Genomic DNA, 17,500 nt, shown 5'->3' on the forward strand with positions numbered 1-17,500 from the left:
AGAGGCAAAAGTATGATCGTGTCCTGATTATTCATTCTTTTATATATATATATATATATATATATACCGTAGGGTTTCTCTCCTACGCTCTCTCCCTCTCTATCTCTCTCTCTCTCTATATATAACACTGACAAAAGTCTACCACCAATCACTACAACAGGGCATTGTCCCTGATTTATTGAAGCTGTCAAAAGTAACACCGATCGATAAAGGCGGCGATAGTACAGACGCTACAAACTTCCGCCCAATCTCGACTCTCTCGGCCTTTATACATATTTTTGAAAATCTGTCTACAAGCAACTGGTAAATTATATAGAGCGAACTGAACTGGCTATCGTTGAGATCACAGATATCTTAAAGAATGGGATTGATAATAACCCATTAACCTGTGGGGTCTTTCTAGATTTCTCGAAAGCGTTTGATACCGTAAATCACGTTGTCCTTTCAAAGAAAATGGAAATGTATGTGATCAGACTACCTTTGCAGTGGTTCACAAATTAACTGAAAAACAGGCAAAGGTGCGTGTCTGTTGCTGGCACAGTATCATCTAGGCAAACTATGGTTTGTGGTGTTCCCCAGGGTAGTTCGCTTGGGCCCTTGCTGTTCCCGTCATATTCCTAACTGCTCTCAAAAACATTGCTATATAATTTTTGCAGATGACACTAATATTTTTGCCTCATCTTCCAATGCCATCCAACTGGAACTTTAATTAACCAAGAGTTTTTAAAAGTGAAGGAATGGTGTGGTATAAATAGATTGTCCATAAATTTTAAGAACAAAGAACTAAATGATTATCAAATCTGCTAAGGAGAATACATTCAAGGTCAAGTTGCCTAACAAAGAGAGTTCTGAATATACATTGGAAAAGAAAAATTGCATTAAATATCTTGGAGTTTGAATTGATGACACGATCTCATGGAGATACCATATATTTCATGTATCCTCGAGAATATCTGGAAATACAGGAATTCTCCTCAAGCTAAGGCACTATTTCCCATTAAAACAAGTTAGATAACTTTATTATAACGTGATATCTATCATATGCTGTACTTGCTTGGGGTTGTGCTCGTGCATCAGTTTTATCTCAAGAAAAAGTTCAAATTACAGAAAACCATATTAACCACGCGTGATGCTCTATGCTACTCTTTACGGCTAAAATACAGGTAGTGTCCTTCCGTTACTTTAATGATTAGACCTACTCACATTACAGAACATTTTTACACTACATTTACTTCAGTTCTTCCACCAGTGGCATAAAAAGCGGCTCCCCTCCTTCTTCAGTGATGTTCACACATGAAACACTATTCGTTGAACTACCGGTCGTAGAACGGCGGGTTGAAGGGTCGAGCAATTTCGGATTCCAGTTTAGCCAGGAAAATATTTGAGAGGACTGGAGATACTCCCACCTTCGCAAAAGTCAACGGAGACTTTGCATCTGTTTCTGACCTTTGCAAAGAGAATCATCAAGAGCACAGTCAAAAACTCCGACGAGTTTACATCGATTATTCAGATGCACGGACAAACATTATTTCTCATGCATTATGGCGTATTACATCGTATAGCATCGAAATCGCTTTAAACAGAAAGACTTGAGTCTCTTCGTACAAAAAAACAAGCTGTCTAAACTTTTGGCAACCAAACACCAAGAAAACAGTTTTTCAGGTCCGATCGTCAACCTTTCGGAGCAAGTTGTCGCAGACAGTGTCTTACTTTACCTAGGACGTTTTGGTCTCAACCACAGCTTCATCGATAAGACTTTCTCTCAGTTTGAATTTTTCCTTACACAAGTTAGTTCTAGTGTACCCACCAGACATCACGAAGACTTCAAACACTTCCTCCGCATCCATTCAAATCTTTTCCACCAAAATACTCTTAATACTCCAGATTTCACATACAAAGTCCTACACAAGTTAGCCTCTGATCGGAGCATCGCTATTCTCTCTCATTAAATGGCATGAGGGTTATGTAAAAAAAACTTGAGACTATGATCCAAGAAGTTATGCGAAATGGGAAGTACATTGAAACTGAGGACAACACCTTAAAAGACCTGGAATCTTTTCAAGACTTTCTTAACCGCATTTTCAAATCAACACTGCCTCTGGATAAGATTAAACGCGCTTCCACCTAACCTGCCTTCCTGTACGGTACTGCTAAAACCCACACGTTTAGCAATCCTAATGAGATCACTAAAGAAAACCTTAAACTACGCCCGATTGCGGCACCTTTTAGTATGAAACAGCTAAATACTTGGCCTCGTACTAATTCCCTCTTACCGAGAACGAATACAGTATTAAAACCATGATGGACTTTGCCGACCGTCTCAGAGACAAAACCCTCAGTGATGACGAAGTCCTAATCTCATATAACGTCTCCTCTCTTTTCACGGAAGTACCTCTGGACGACACCGTTGACCACATCATGGAAGAAATTTACGCGCACAACAAGATACTTTAACTCAGCCCTAAACTTCTATTTAAACGTCTTCCGACTCTGCATCGTCACTAGGAACACTGTGCTCAATTTTAATGGCCACCTTTACAAACAAGGTGACGGATGATCAAGTCAGATCAAGTCCTATGTCGCGAAACTTTTCCCATCGGGAATTTGAATTACCTAAAATATGTAAACTATGAGTTGTAACGGGCGGTACTTTGATACCCTGCTGTCTTTCTTTTTATATTAAGGACATATTTTATTTATCAGGCTGAATTGTTTTTTTTTTTTAATGTATACGGTGATTCATTGGCCAAATTTCAGCCAAATTTCAGCCTGATGTTGTTAATTACTGTATTTGTGAAGCCACCTTCCCTACTCTCGTCCAGGGATTTTTTAGTTTTACCTTTGTCGTTCGCAAGATTTGCTATTTTCGACATTCTTGCTTCATTTGTTCTTTTCGTCATTTTTGTTATATTTGTGAAGCTGCCTCCCCCCTCCCCTCACATTAATTTGTTATTTTTGCTATAATTGAGTGTTGTTATCGGTATTTTTGGTATATTTGTGAAGCTACCTCCCCTATCTCACAAGAATTTCTTATTTTTGCTATAATTCAGTGTTATTATCGGTATTTTTGGTTTATTTTTGAAGCCTTCCCTGCCCACTTTCAATGAATAGATTTGTTATTTTTGGCCTGTAATGTTCACTTGATTTGTTATTTTCCGTAGTATGTTTGCTATAATTGTTATTTCCGGCGGTATTTTCTGTTATATTTGTGAAGCTCCTCTTCCTGCTCTCTTTCAGTAATTTGTTATATTTGCCTGTGTCCTTCCTATTTTCGTTAATTTTGTTATTGTGGGCTGTGTCATTTTCCTTCATTTGTTGTCTGCATTTCTGTACACAAGTGAAACAGCAAACACCGAAAACATTCCCCGCATATGATCTCAAGCCGTAATAATTTGGCCACTTGTCTTAAGGACGTTCGCGCCAAAATCTTCCTACGGTGAGATTTTCTTCATTTCTCGCCTAGAGTTAGGTCATAAAGTACTTACTCCAAAAATGAAAAAAAAAAGGGGGTCACCGACTTTGTTTCGGAGAAAATGGCAGTGGAAAAATGCCTTAATTTCGAGAAATCGGTCATAATAGCGAGATGTAACCTCATCTGCTCATTCATCGAAAATCATAAAAATAAACTGTTGGAGTGAAAGTTTCCTTGGATAGCTTTTTAGGAGTGACATTTTTAGATAATTGTATGCCGCTAGGGATGTGGTAAACAGTAGAGTTCATCCTCGACGAGCGTTTTCGTAAGCTCTATCCGTTGCAACCACTACCGGAATTCGATGGCACGAGGAAAGAAAATGTTAAAAAAAGATAACTTCTTATGGTGAGAATTTTTTCATTTCATCATATTTTGTAGCTAGTAAGTAAAGTAAGTGATTCATGATTTAAAAAATGGGGGTCACCGATGATCTGAACGAGTAAAATCGATGTGATTTTGCAAAGCTCTTCGAAATTTCGTTTGTCACGCTTTTGCGTGACCTGTCGGGCAAGGACTGGAACCCAAGAGAGGATCGATCGTTGAAGAGATGAAAGGTTTTTACCGAAAAAAAAACCTTTCTCGAGCATAGCAACGAAGTTTTAAGCAGGGGTCATCTTCATTTGGTTGGTGTTTTGTATAATATCTCTCCATTGCCGTCATGCTCATCCTCTGGAGTTTGTTTTTTGTGAAATTTAATCGCTGATGGGTTCCACGCAGGTCCGCACGAGGACGAAAATACTGCTCAATTTTCACGAAAGTAAAGGAAAAGAACTTTAAAAACATGCATTCACTTTGAACTTAAGTTCATACGGTAATAAAAACATTAAAAAGAAACAGCCCCATTAAATTTACGCAACGGTTCGTCCACGAGTTTTCCAAACTTTCAGCCACTAGTCTACTCAATCAGCTGCCTTTTCCAGAGCTTTTCCATCCTCCCGCTCACTTCTGTTTCAAGTTTCATGATGATTCGGAAATAAATGTGCCATTCTTTTGCCGGCCTGGAATTTTTTGCTCGGCGTTTTTGTCGCCATGTTATTTTAACTGATGCTTGAAAAATATGTATGAAAGTCAAGTAGACTAGTGCACGACTGATAAAACCTCGCGAATATTAGTCGTGCTTTAGTCTACTTGACTTTCATAAATATTTAAATCAATTTTGACTGATCGCGAGCTTCTTTGATCCAACGCTGTGCAAGACTTATCGTCCACGGTTTTTGCAAAGGTTTTAAAACCTCAACTTCACTAATGCTCGAAGTAATGCGTGACATTTTACAGTCGCGTTACCTGCGCAGTAACGTTGCGCACAAACAATTAGCGCGAACGTCCTTAAATGCAAAAACCATCTTTTCCAAAATTTGAAATTAAAATCAAATCTCATGAAGACTACGCTATTTCTTACTTTTTGAGAAACCTTTGATTATATTTTACAGATTTTCACGTTTGTGTGAATTTGTGTGACTGTGCCAGCACTGTAGATAGGGATCAAGTTAAGAACAAGTTTAACTGCACTGGGAAATATTCAGCTGATGTATTGAACAACATTCCAACAACCACGACAGATCTGTGAGTTATTTTAACTGATGGTACTCCTAAAACACTTGTTCCTTTTTTTTTCTTTTCAAATCAGTTGCATGATGAAGAGTGCTTAATTTCTGTTGAAGCATATTTTATAATATTTTTAGGATCATTTTATTGTATGCAGAGTATTGTAATGTACGGTGCTTAAGAACTTAGATAAGAAATTGAAACGTGCACACCAAATTAAGGGCGCGTTCGATTCACCCTATTCCGGAATAAGAATACGCGGAGTGATGATTAAAACGGTATGTTTGGCGCGTTTCGAAGCTGCAAGGATGATAAAAATATGTTTAAAATAGCATTTTCGCAAATGTTTGACAATTTTAATGTGAATCTCCGCAAAAACGAAGGATTTCCAACTTGCATTCCATGTATTCCTATTCCGGAATACGGTCAATCGAACGCACCCTAAGTGTCGAAAACAACCTCGTCCCTCTCAGTTAATTTAAGTAACTTTCCCACGAGAAAATGCTTTAGGCGACAACCCAATTTCCGCCGATGTTGTTGGCTATGCTGAAGTATCTACCACAGGTATTTACCACAAGATATTCCGCCTTTGTTGTTGAGAGTGTTAGGATCACGTCTGTGAAACTTTTCAAGATCTTTGACCAATCATAGCTAAGCAAGAGCATATATAAACTCCAGTTTTTGAGAGAGCTAGAGAGTGTTGGCTGCCGGTAACGGCAGAGGGCTGAATTTCTACGCTAGAATAAAGAAGTTGAAAAGCCGAAGCTGTGTATACAAAATCTGTCCCGTAACAATTCTATCACATTGGAGATTCGCTAAAACATAGTACATCGATTCCGAAATGGTTAAGAAACCCGACAGAAGTTCCTTTGTTTCATGATTTTGTTGGTTTTTTTTGCCTTGAACCCTGCAAAAAACACTTTTTGAAAATATAACCAATCAAATATTTAATACGATTAATTTTATGCGGTGATAAGTATCAGGAATATAAAGTGCATATACAGCTGTTTCGGGAAAGGTTGTCCAAAACGAGCGTAACAGGGTTCGCGACAATGCCGAAAGGTAGTATGGGAGATCTTCAATAAAATGAATTCAACTTGTAGTGAACGCCCGGAATCGAAGATGCCACGACCATCCAGACAAAACCTACGGTGGCGAGCTATTTCGATGGAAGAGTTCTTAGGATATAGCGTTGATGAAGTGGCAGTACACACAGGCTTATGTTGAAGCTCTCTCTCGCTATCATGCTACCAAAAGACGTCCAAAAGCAAAAGGGTTCATTAGCAAAAACGACGGCTCTCGTGCGCCACGATTTTTGGTACATTTCGCCGACTTTCTCTGCAAAACATGACATAAAATAAGCAAGGTTAAAGTCGCCAGAATCATGTTTTCTCTGTGAATCCTAACCCTTTGATACTAATTCATGGCCTGGATCATTTGACTGAATTTGAAACTCACTCATATCTCAATGTCAGTAACAGCGTGAGCTTGTATTTTTAGGTGACGTTTTCGATAGCATTGCCGTCATGTTTTCGTTGACTCAAACTGACAGTTTGCCATAATGCCTTTCCGCATTTTCGCGTACGCTTTTATGCTTCTTTTGGACAACCTTTCTCGAAACAGCTGTACTCACTTTTTTTCATATAAAACTACACTCACTTACTTTACAACGCCTACCAAAAGTTTAAGACAAGCCGTGTTTGACCGTCTGCGAGAAAGTCACGGTCTGAACTACCAAAGGCTGGTTTTTCGTGATTCGCTGTGATACCACTCAAAAGATCAAAGCCAGGCTTATCATTTAGCTTTCGTGTTAGATCTCTCAGTCTTAAGCAACCACGACGCCGACGGCAATCAAAATAGAGATTTACGTTATTTTGCCTGAAAATGTGGCCACCCTGAGGGGTACCCTTGCGGTTGAATGTTTAACCACTCTAGTATCTGGCATTAGGGAATTTAATATCTACGACGGCGACGGTCGACGAAAACGTCACCTCAAAATATAACTTGGCTCTATCGTAAGTCTTTCGCGATTATTCATTCTAGTTCGCGTCGTACAATGTGGGCAAAGTATCTTAAACATAAATCGGTACGAGCGGTTTCAAATTTAAAATAGAGAATGGAGGATTCTCTGTTGCATGCTTACGTTGTCGTCAAAACTTCAAATTTGGTGATTTCAGGTCGTCGTTATTCAGAGGACCGCTAAGATACTTGCTAAAATCCGTGCTACACGTGCAGTACTATTATTTATGCTCTTTTAACCAATGATATTATTGTTTTGTTGTGTTGTCGTAGTCGTAGCCGTCGTCGTTTCTTAAATTCCCTAATTAACGACAATTGCGATGTCGCTGTCTCTATTACAGGAAAGTAAGGAGGAAATCATTTGCGATGCTCTGGCGTCTCGAGCTCAATGAGCAATATAAGCCTCCCGCCAAAATGTGACATGATGTGCCTTTCGTGAATTAATATCTCTCTGTTGAATGAGAATCCGAAGAGAGCCCATCAAATATATCAGTTTGGGGCTTCAGTAGGATCAGACGCCGAAGTTCATGGAATGTTAAAATGCACCTAACTTCAATTAATTTTCTTTGCAAAAAGTTATATGTCTAACATATATTTTACCTTTGCTTCACAATATTGTACTTTTAATAGGCCTAATGAGGTATGAGAGAGTAACAAAGATGGCATTCATTTGTCCCATGGCCAAGTTAGTGAGAGGTATGGGTCTATTCCTTGGATGACGTCAAGAACTAATTTACATTGCCAAAGTTCTTTCAAAACCATAATGCACAGTAGTTTATTACGACATTGAAGGAATAGGCCCATGCCTTTCACTGCCTCGGCCATGAGACAAACGATTGCCAGCATCTTTCTCTTACATACCTTATGAGGCACCTTTTTGAAAAGGTAAAATCTAGAGAAACAAAGGTAAAGTATATGATATGATATGTGGCGGATACTTAACATTTGCAAACGTAAAAGATTTGAGGTTAGGTGCACTTTAAGTCCTGGTTCTGATCCGAGGATCTGTTTAAGGACAAGAGAGGCAAGGTATTTTAAATTTTTTCTGGCTATCTTTGTAACCTGAGCGATTATATCATTTTTCTCGGCCATACGGAATATTTTTACTTCACTACGAGGGGGAAACCTGATAAGACCGCACTAAATAAGAAGTTGCAGTTCTTTGCTAGGCTGCGATAACTGTGAGTACGTAGCTGTATGGAGACGACTTATTCAAGTTAGGGTAATTTAATGGGATGAACTTTACATCTGTAAAGGAGAGAATTGAGCAGGGGCAATTTAAACGTCGAATTTTACAGAGTCGCATTTAACTCGCAAACATCTTTAATTGTTTTTTTTCCCAGGCCCCATTTAAAATCTTTTCCCGCGTTTTTCAAACATGAAGGGTGGCAGCTGGGCCCTTATGAATTGTGCTAGTAAAAGTGGTCCTTTTTTTCGAAATTATGCTACTTTTTCTTGAAGTATGCTTTAAAAAAAAGAATCAAACAAGTCCAAAATTATATCATATATTTTTTGTTAATAAGGCATCATACCTTCTTTATTTTGAGAATTCGTAGAGGGTAGATATCTATGAAGTTGTAAAGTACAGAATATCTGAAAGTCGTGTATTTGAACCATGGGGACAATGAAATAAGCATTGAATTCATGAACGCTACTTTTTACCAGCAGCGATGCAAATTTACCTGCTGTATTGAATGCAAAAGATGGTTTCAGATAGCCAGATTGTTTTTGTTATTCAAAAGCGTATGACGACCTCGCGCCCGCAGAAGGCATAACCCAAGTTTAGAGTTCCTAAATTTCGAAAGGAAACTTTAAGAATCGCAACCCCAAGAGGCAAAACACTTGGCTAACTACAAGGATGTCAATTGGGTTTAACCGTTAGCCGTAAAAGGGCCAAAACTTCAAGCGTTGGGCCTAAAAAAGCTTAAAATTTAACTGTTAGGCTTGAAACAAATTTTAGTTAACCCTAACGGGGAAAAAAATTAACCGTTAGCCGTAAAAGCCACTACCCCATTGAGACCCTCATTTACCAGTGCCGCTGAGAATGTGAAATTCAAGGAGCAGTCAGAACATGTCTTGAAACCAGGATTTCCGGATCTCAAGGCAAGCGTCCTAGCTATAGCGTCCTAGCCAACTACCGGGTCGCACTGCCTCCATGAGGCGCCTTTATAAATTCACATATTTATCTTTATAACTTCACTTCGACTTCGTTGGCCATCAACCCTTGTTCATTTACGTGGAACTCGCGCGCAGTCAGCCAGCAGTTAGAAATGCTTTTGCAAAAGGCCTCATGTGTTCATTGCTTTCCATGTTTTCCTCTCTACGATTTTTGCAAAAGAATAAGAAACAGGAGCTTCAGGAATTTGCAAGGGATATCGATTAAGTTTGTGCAAGAGTGAATTAGATAAGAGTGTTGACCTGACACTTTCCGGCCTTGCCCATCACAGTCACAAATAGATTAATTATTAAATACACTTTGCGCGAAACAAACAAAGGGTCGCAGATTTAAACCAATCAGAATAAGCCATGTCACGCGTGACTGCTTCTGCCATGTTTTTTCTGATTTTCGCTGGAACGGGTATTCTAAAAATAGACCCATTTGTGACTGTGTTGGGGAGTCCACCCATCTATTAAACAGTCAGCTAGAAGATTTAACTACGTAACGTGCAACAGCATGAAACCTATTAAACTTGAAAGAAGCCTAAGAAGTAAAGACACAACTTGCTTAGAATCCGTCATCTACATTTACGAAGACCGGGGATGACTGGACTCGAGCAATGACATCATCGTACTCAAAAACTTCCGATTTTGTCCGCCCGCACGAATACGGAAAGTATGCGTTTTTAAAAGTCTCTACTCTGGTGACCGTTTTCGAAAACCTCCGTTTTTGGTGACCGAACACGCCGTTTACGTGTGGACGGAAGGCAAAAAAGGACAAAAAAGTCTCCTTTTTCAAAAAAAATTCGGATATATGTGGAATGGGCCTTAGTTGTCCCAGTTTCTTGGTGTTGCAGCCGCAAATAATTGTTGTCATTTTCAGTCGGTATACGAAATCCCTCAACCGCAAGTCATTTTCAGCCAGTCACGCGTTGTAATAAAGCCAAATGTTTACACTTGGTCCCACACAATAATTATTTAAAAAGACAAATAAATGAGCACGTGTTTTCCATCGGAAGAACCATTACATTTCCTTTGAGAGTCAGTTGTTTTCTTTGTTAGTTTTAGTCTTCATACAAAATGTTTCAACTCACAGGTATCGATTTACTAGGGAAGGAAGATCAGCCTTAACAATTGCAGTGATAAGATTCACGTGATCGTTCCATTTAAGATCGTTCCTGAAGGTAACGCCCAAGATCTTGGCTGTTGATACTCTTTCCAAACTTTGACCATTTACGTCTACCGGATCAAGAGCTGGAAAATGTTTCTTGAAGCAGATGACCATTTCTTTACACTTTGTTGGGTTAAGTTGGAACAAGTTGGTTTTAGACCATTCTGCTACGTGTTGAACACATTCCTGTAGAGAACAAGCATCAGGATTAGAGAAAACATTGGAGATAGTTGTGTCATCCGCAAATGTCCACATTGATGACGATAACTGCGATGTGGTTAGGTCATTTATCATCACCAAGAAGAGCCATGGGCCCAACTTGGTGCCTTGGGGTACTCCCGCGGGTACTTTCGTCCAGTCTGAGAAACAGTCACTATTCAGCTTTACTCTTTGCGTTCTATCTCTCAGAAAGTCGATAATCCAATTGACAATTGACGGTTTGGTGCCCAGACTAAATAAACTTGGCAATTAGTAGAGTATGGTCTACTAAGTCAAATGCTTTTTTGTAATCAAGCAGAACGATTCCAACAGCTGAGTTCGACTTATCTGTTGAGGAAAGCCATTCGTGTAGCATAGAAATAAGGGCAAAGGTTGTTGATGATCCAGGGATAAATCCATATTGACGAGAATCTATTGACCAGACCCTCGAAATGATGCCTTTTGTTTAGGACGGAATCTTAATATATCGAAAGTGGGCTATTGGAGGAGGGCAGGCCTGTTAAATAACCCCAGGGTCCCAATTACTGTACCACTTGTTAGACCAGGTAGGACCAGCCATTGCAGCAAAAACAACAAACTCTCTCAGACATCCATTCTAAAGTATGCGCAAATACAGGGTCATACCTTCCTCTTAAAAATGGGCGGAATACTCTTTTCCAATTTTTGCCGTCTCAACTTTTTAGGGAAAAATATAAAACAAGGTTACGAAAGTGGGTTTGAATAGGGACGTGGAAAGTTGACTATTGCCCTCCTTAACACACCTACTCGTAATTAAAAACGTAAGCTTTTATTTCATTTTAGGCATGTTTGTAATAATAGCATAAGTCAACTCCCATAAAAAGTTTCCTCGCTTTACAAATATTTGCTTGACTTTGCTAATAAGTGACTCGCATAGTTGTTTTAAATAAAATCTCAATAGGGACGTAAGGAGCTGCCGCTTGCTCCCCAAAACACCCCTACTCGTCATTAACAAGTAAACTTATTACATTTTGTTCATAAAAGTATATGGATGCCAAGCAGTGCTTTGTAAACTATGCTGTGCGGAAGGTTACATCTACATTGCTCTTTATGCTTTTATTTGTAGACGGATTGATAATAATAACATAAGTCAACTCCCAGAAAAGGTTTTTTCAGGGCTCACAAGTCTACGTGATCTGTAAGTATATTTGTTCAAAATAAAAGTTTTAAAATATCACTTAGCTTTGTCCCTGGTCGCTACAACGAATTTCTTGACTTTGTGATTATGTGACTCGCACAAATGTTTTAAATGAAAACACTGCGAAATTGAACATGTTAGAGACTGTTGATGTGTCTTTAAATGAAATATGTCAAATAGAACATGGTGTGGATTTAGTTGATGGAGACTGATAAAATTTTCATATTTTTGCCTTTTCACAGTCAACCGCGCAGTTTATTGAAATACTGATTTGAAATCTTTTAATTAGAAAGACACTGTTGCAGCCTTTTTTCTTTTGAATGTTAACTAGTGAAAGATCAGCTATTGCAAAATCATGGACAAAAACAGAATTTTTCTCTTCTTTACATATGAGGTTTTCTTGTCTTTTGAAAATGTGCATAATTATGCAAATTATGCACTCCATGATGTCACGTGGTTTCATATATCCCATAATTTTTAAACCTTACATAAACAAAAATTTGATGCTCTTTATAAATATATATGCTTTTATGAGGTTTCTGTGTAATGCTTTTGCTTGGCAAGCATTATAAGTCATATGGCTAGTATTCTCGCCCCCTCCCCCCTCCCGTAGTATGCTTAGGGTTAAAAGAAGAAAAAACAGGATTCCAGACGAAGACAGGACGAGATGCTCCCACCCCAGGCTAATGCCGCAACAACAGGATACCCACGTAACCATCCGCAAACCATCAACTGTGCACCTGGATCACCACATATTTTTCAAAGGGGATTGGAGAAGGGCACGCCTGTTAGATCACACCAGGGTCCCAATTACTATATCACTTATTAGAACAGGTAGGACCAGCCATTGCAACAACCACAACAAACTCTTAGACATCCATCCTGTGCTACGTAAACATGGCTTTCCAGAAGATTCAATGTACAATGCTTATAGTGCTTTTATTTCTAGAGCAATTTCTGATGATAACATAAGTCAACTTCCAGATAAGGTTTTTTCAGGGCTTACAAGTTTACAATCGCTGCAAGTATAATGCTGCAAATAACTTATTAAACCAGGTAGGACCAGCCATTGCAGCAACAACAACAAACTCTCAGACATCCATTCTGAAGTATCCGCAAATACAGGATCACACCTTCCTTTTAAAAATGGGTGGAATAATCTTTTCCAACGTTTGCCGTCTCAACTTTTAATGCAGAATATAAAACAAGCTTACCAAAGTGGGTTTGAATAGGGACGTGGTGAGCTGGCTATTGCTCCCCTTAACACCCCTACTCGTGATCAACAAGTAAACTTATTACATTTTGTTCATAAGAATATATAGATACCAAGCAGTGCTTTGTAGACTACGCTTTGCGAAAGATTATATGTACATTGCTTATTAAGCTTTTATTTCATTGTAGGCATATTTCTAATACTAACATAAGTCAACTCCCAGAAAAAGTTTTCTCAGGCCTCACAAGTCTACAAAGGCTGTAAGTATAATGCTTTAAATAAAAGTTTTAAAATATCACTTAGCTTTGTGCCGGTTTGCTTCACAAAGTATTTCTTGACTTAATAAGTGACTCGCACAAATGTTTTAAAGGAAATCTCACCAGTAATTAAGAGAACTCCAGGACGTCTACAATTAAATTGCATTTAAACTTTATTCTTCTAAAATTGACACTAAATGTTATTTAATTCCATTCCCACTTATTGAAAATAAGGGGCCCCTTTTAGTAGAGTTCACACTACAGTGTCAGAGCCGATGTAAAAAAGAAAACAGCATTCCAGATGAAGACAAGCCGAGATGCTCCCGCCCCAGTGTAATGCCGCAACAACAGGATACCCACGTAACCATCATCAAACCATCAACTGTGCACCTGGATCACCAAATATTTTCTCAAGGGGATAGCCCACTTTCGATATATTGAAATTCAGTCCTAAACAAAAGGCATCATCACGAAGCTCTGGGGAATAAACTCATACAAATCCTTATATTTATTCCCCAGACCCCCGAAATGATGCCTTTTGTTTAGGACTGAATTTTAATATATCGAAAGTGGGCCATTGGAGGAGGGCTCGCCTGTTAAATAACCCCAGGGTCCCAATTACTGTACCACTTGTTAGACCAGGTAGGACCAGCCATTGCAGCAAAAACAACAAACTCTCTCAGACATCCATTCTAAAGTATGCGCAATACAGGGTCATACCTTCCTCTTAAAAATGGGCGGAATACTCTTTTCCAATTTTTGCCGTCTCAACTTTTTAGGGAAAAATATAAAACAAGGTTACGAAAGTGGGTTTGAATAGGGACGTGGAAAGTTGACTATTGCCCTCCTTAACACACCTACTCGTAATTAAAAACGTAAGCTTTTATTTCATTTTAGGTATGTTTGTAATAATAGCATAAGTCAACTCCCATAAAAAGTTTCCTCGCTTTACAAATATTTGCTTGACTTTGCTAATAAGTGACTCGCATAGTTGTTTTAAATAAAATCTCAATAGGGACGTAAGGAGCTGCCGCTTGCTCCCCAAAACACCCCTACTCGTCATTAACAAGTAAACCTATTACATTTTGTTCATAAAAATATATGGATGCCAAGCAGTGCTTTGTGAACTATGCTTTGCGGAAGATTACATCTACATTGCTCTTTATGCTTTTATTTGTAGACGGATTGATAATAATAACATAAGTCAACTCCCAGAAAAGGTTTTTTCAGGGCTCACAAGTCTACGTGATCTGTAAGTATATTTGTTCAAAATAAAAGTTTTAAAATATCACTTAGCTTTGTCCCTGGTCGCTACAACGAATTTCTTGACTGTGTGATTAAGTGACTCGCACAAATGTTTTAAATGAAAACACTGCGAAATTGAACATGTTAGAGACTGTTGATATGTCGTTAAATGAAATATGTCAAATAGAACATGGTGTGGATTTAGTTGATGGAGACTGATAAAATTTTCATATTTTTGCCTTTTCACAGTCAACCGTGCAGTTTATTGAAATACTGATTTGAAATCTTTTAATTAGAAAGACACTGTTGCAGCCTTTTTTCTTTTGAATGTTAACTAGTGAAAGATCAGCTATTGCAAAATCATGGACAAAAACAGAATTTTTCTCTTCTTTACATATGAGGTTTTTGTGTCTTTTGAAAATGTGCATAATTATGCAAATTATGCACTCCATGATGTCACGTGGTTTCATATATCCCATAATTTTTAAACCGTAAATAAACAAAAATTTGATGCTCTTTATAAATATATATGCTTTTATGAGGTTTCTGTGTAATGCTTTTGCTTGGCAAGCATTATAAGTCATATGGCTTGTATTCTCGCCCCCCTCCCGTAGTATGCTTAGGCTTAAAAGAAGAAAAAACAGTATTCCAGACGAAGACAGGACGAGATGCTCCCACCCCAGGCTAATGCCGCAACAACAGGATACCCACGTAACCATCCCCAAACCATCAACTGCGCACCTGGATCACCATATATTTTTTAAAGCAGATTGGAGAAGGGCACGCCTGTTAGATCACACCAGGGTCCCAATTACTATATCACTTATTAGAACAGGTAGAACCAGCCATTGCAGCAACAACAACAAACTCTCAGACATCCATTCTGAATTATCCGCAAATACAGGATCACACCTTCCTTTTAAAAATGGGTGGAATAATCTTTTCCAACGTTTGCCGTCTCAACTTTCAATGCAGAATGTAAAACAAGCTTACCAAAGTGGGTTTGAATGGGGAAGTGGTGAGCTGGCTATTGCTCCCCTTAATACCCCTACTCGTGATCAACAAGTAAACTTATTACATTTTGTTCATAAGAATATATGGATACCAAGCAGTGCTTTGTAGACTATGCTTTGCGAAAGATTATATGTAAATTGCTTATTAAGCTTTTATTTCATTTTAGGTATATTTATAATAATACCATAAGTCAACTCCCAGAAAAAGTTTTCTCAGGTCTCACAAGTCTACAATTGCTGTAAGTATAATGCTTTAAATAAAAGTGTTAAAATATCACTTAGCTTTGGGCCGGTTTGCTTCGCAAAGTATTTCTTGACTTAATAAGTGACTCGCACAAATGTTTTAAAGGAAATCTCACCAGTAATTGAGAAACCTCCAGGACGTCTACAATTAAATTGCATTTAAAATTTATTCGTCTAAAATTCACACTAAATATTATTTAATTCCATTCCCACATATTTACTCAGTGAAATGAAGGGGCCTCTTTTAGCAGAGTTCATACTACAGAGTCAGAGCCAACATAAAAAAAAAAACAGCATTCCAGACGAAGACAGGCCGAGATGCTCCCGCCCGAAGCTAACGCCGCAACAACAGGATACCCACGCAAAGTATCGCCAAACCATGAACTGTGCACCTGGATCACCACATATTTTCCAAAGGGGATTGGAGGAGGGCACGCCTGAGCTAATTTTAAAGAATAGAGTATTGTTTTGACAGAGGCTTAGAGTTATTGTCGGTTTTATTAGTGATAGCGGTGTGCCAAGTTTTCGAGGTTTTTTGAATTCGGAAGTTCAGTTCCCTCGTCAATTCCTCTGGCATTGGTAAAATCAATAGAGTGGTTGTTACGCCAAGCCGATGATGAGCTGCAATATTAGAGCCAGTTTTACATGCTTTTACATTACGAATATGTTTCTTTTTTCTCGTTGAAAAACACCTTCCAGTCTCACCAATGTAACTCCAGGAACAATCGGCGCAAGGGATTTTATACACCACATTGGTCTGAAGCCTCCTATTGAACTTCATTTACATCTTGGTTTTTAAAGGCTTTAGTCTGGAAGCCGAAACCTTTCGTTTTTATATAACAATAATTTAACCAGAGAACGCTTTTTTACATGAATATGGAGATTTGTTTCGTCTGATTCATCTATCGGTAAGAGTTCAGGAGTTCGTTAACCACGGAGAATTACCCCTTTGCGTTTTCGCGGACTTACAATTCATTTGCGAGCTATGAAATCTTGAATCAACTTCAAAGAACGTTTATCTCCACTAAATCATCAAAAATAGGACGACGATAGTGGTTTAGGTTTATGAAAGCTGTACTGTATTCAAGGGATGAGGACTCAGTTCGGTTTCCCTTCCAACTACCCAGCGGTAGAGCGGTTGGTTACAGCGTCGCACCGATATCGCGAGGACGCGGGTTCAAACCCCGTTGAAGTCCTGAATTTTTCAGGCTTCTCTACGCAATTGCTAAAACTGCTTTCATAACTGCGAGGATCATAGCTTCACTTGATTTTTTGGTACGTTGTTAAGAAATTCCGGGCAGTATTATAGAGTTAAGGCTATCCATCGATGTTCTTTGTAGTGTTTTAGTTGACTTAACAAGTTGCAATGTTTTGGAACCTCTTAAGAAATTGCAAACACATCTCCACAAGCTCACTTAAAAAGTTTCGATGTTTTGGAACCTGTTAAGAAATCGCAAACACTTCTCCACTAATTAAGCCAATGAGCAACTTTTAGTGTTTTGAAACCCCTTACGAGATCGCAAACACTTCTCCATAAGCTCACTTAAAAAGCTTCGATGTTTTGGAACCTCTTAAGAAATCTTCTCTTCTCCGCTAATTATGAAGCCACTGATCACGTTTTGATGTTTTAAAACCCCTTGCGAGATCGCAAACACTTCTCTACAAGCCCGACGCCACTTAAAAAAGTTTCGATGTTTTCAAGCCTCTTTTAAGAAGTCACTTCTCATCTTCTCAACAGGTTAAGCTAAAGAACATGACTCGATGTTTCGAAACCGACTCTTTCTTCCTTA

The 17,500-nt window shown here is 38.6% G+C and overlaps 1 protein-coding gene and 1 long non-coding RNA gene across 2 annotated transcripts in view; both read left to right on the forward strand.

The window, feature by feature from the left end:
- Window positions 1-5,306, forward strand: part of LOC137989812 (uncharacterized) — a 15,110-nt gene extending 9,804 nt beyond the window's left edge. Inside the window, exon 3 of the mRNA XM_068835457.1 lies at window positions 4,903-5,306. Within this exon, the coding sequence (XP_068691558.1) occupies window positions 4,903-5,039 (137 nt within the window). The 3' untranslated portion in view covers window positions 5,040-5,306. The remainder of the gene's footprint in view (window positions 1-4,902) is intronic.
- Window positions 5,307-13,142: 7,836 nt separating this feature from the next.
- The window catches only part of LOC137989785 (uncharacterized), an 11,975-nt gene continuing 7,617 nt past the window's right edge, over window positions 13,143-17,500 (forward strand). Inside the window, exon 1 of the long non-coding RNA XR_011121023.1 lies at window positions 13,143-13,212. This is a non-coding gene — a long non-coding RNA (uncharacterized lncRNA). The remainder of the gene's footprint in view (window positions 13,213-17,500) is intronic.

Source organism: Montipora foliosa, unplaced genomic scaffold, assembly GCF_036669935.1.
Source record: "Montipora foliosa isolate CH-2021 unplaced genomic scaffold, ASM3666993v2 scaffold_474, whole genome shotgun sequence".
NCBI lineage: Eukaryota > Metazoa > Cnidaria > Anthozoa > Scleractinia > Acroporidae > Montipora > Montipora foliosa.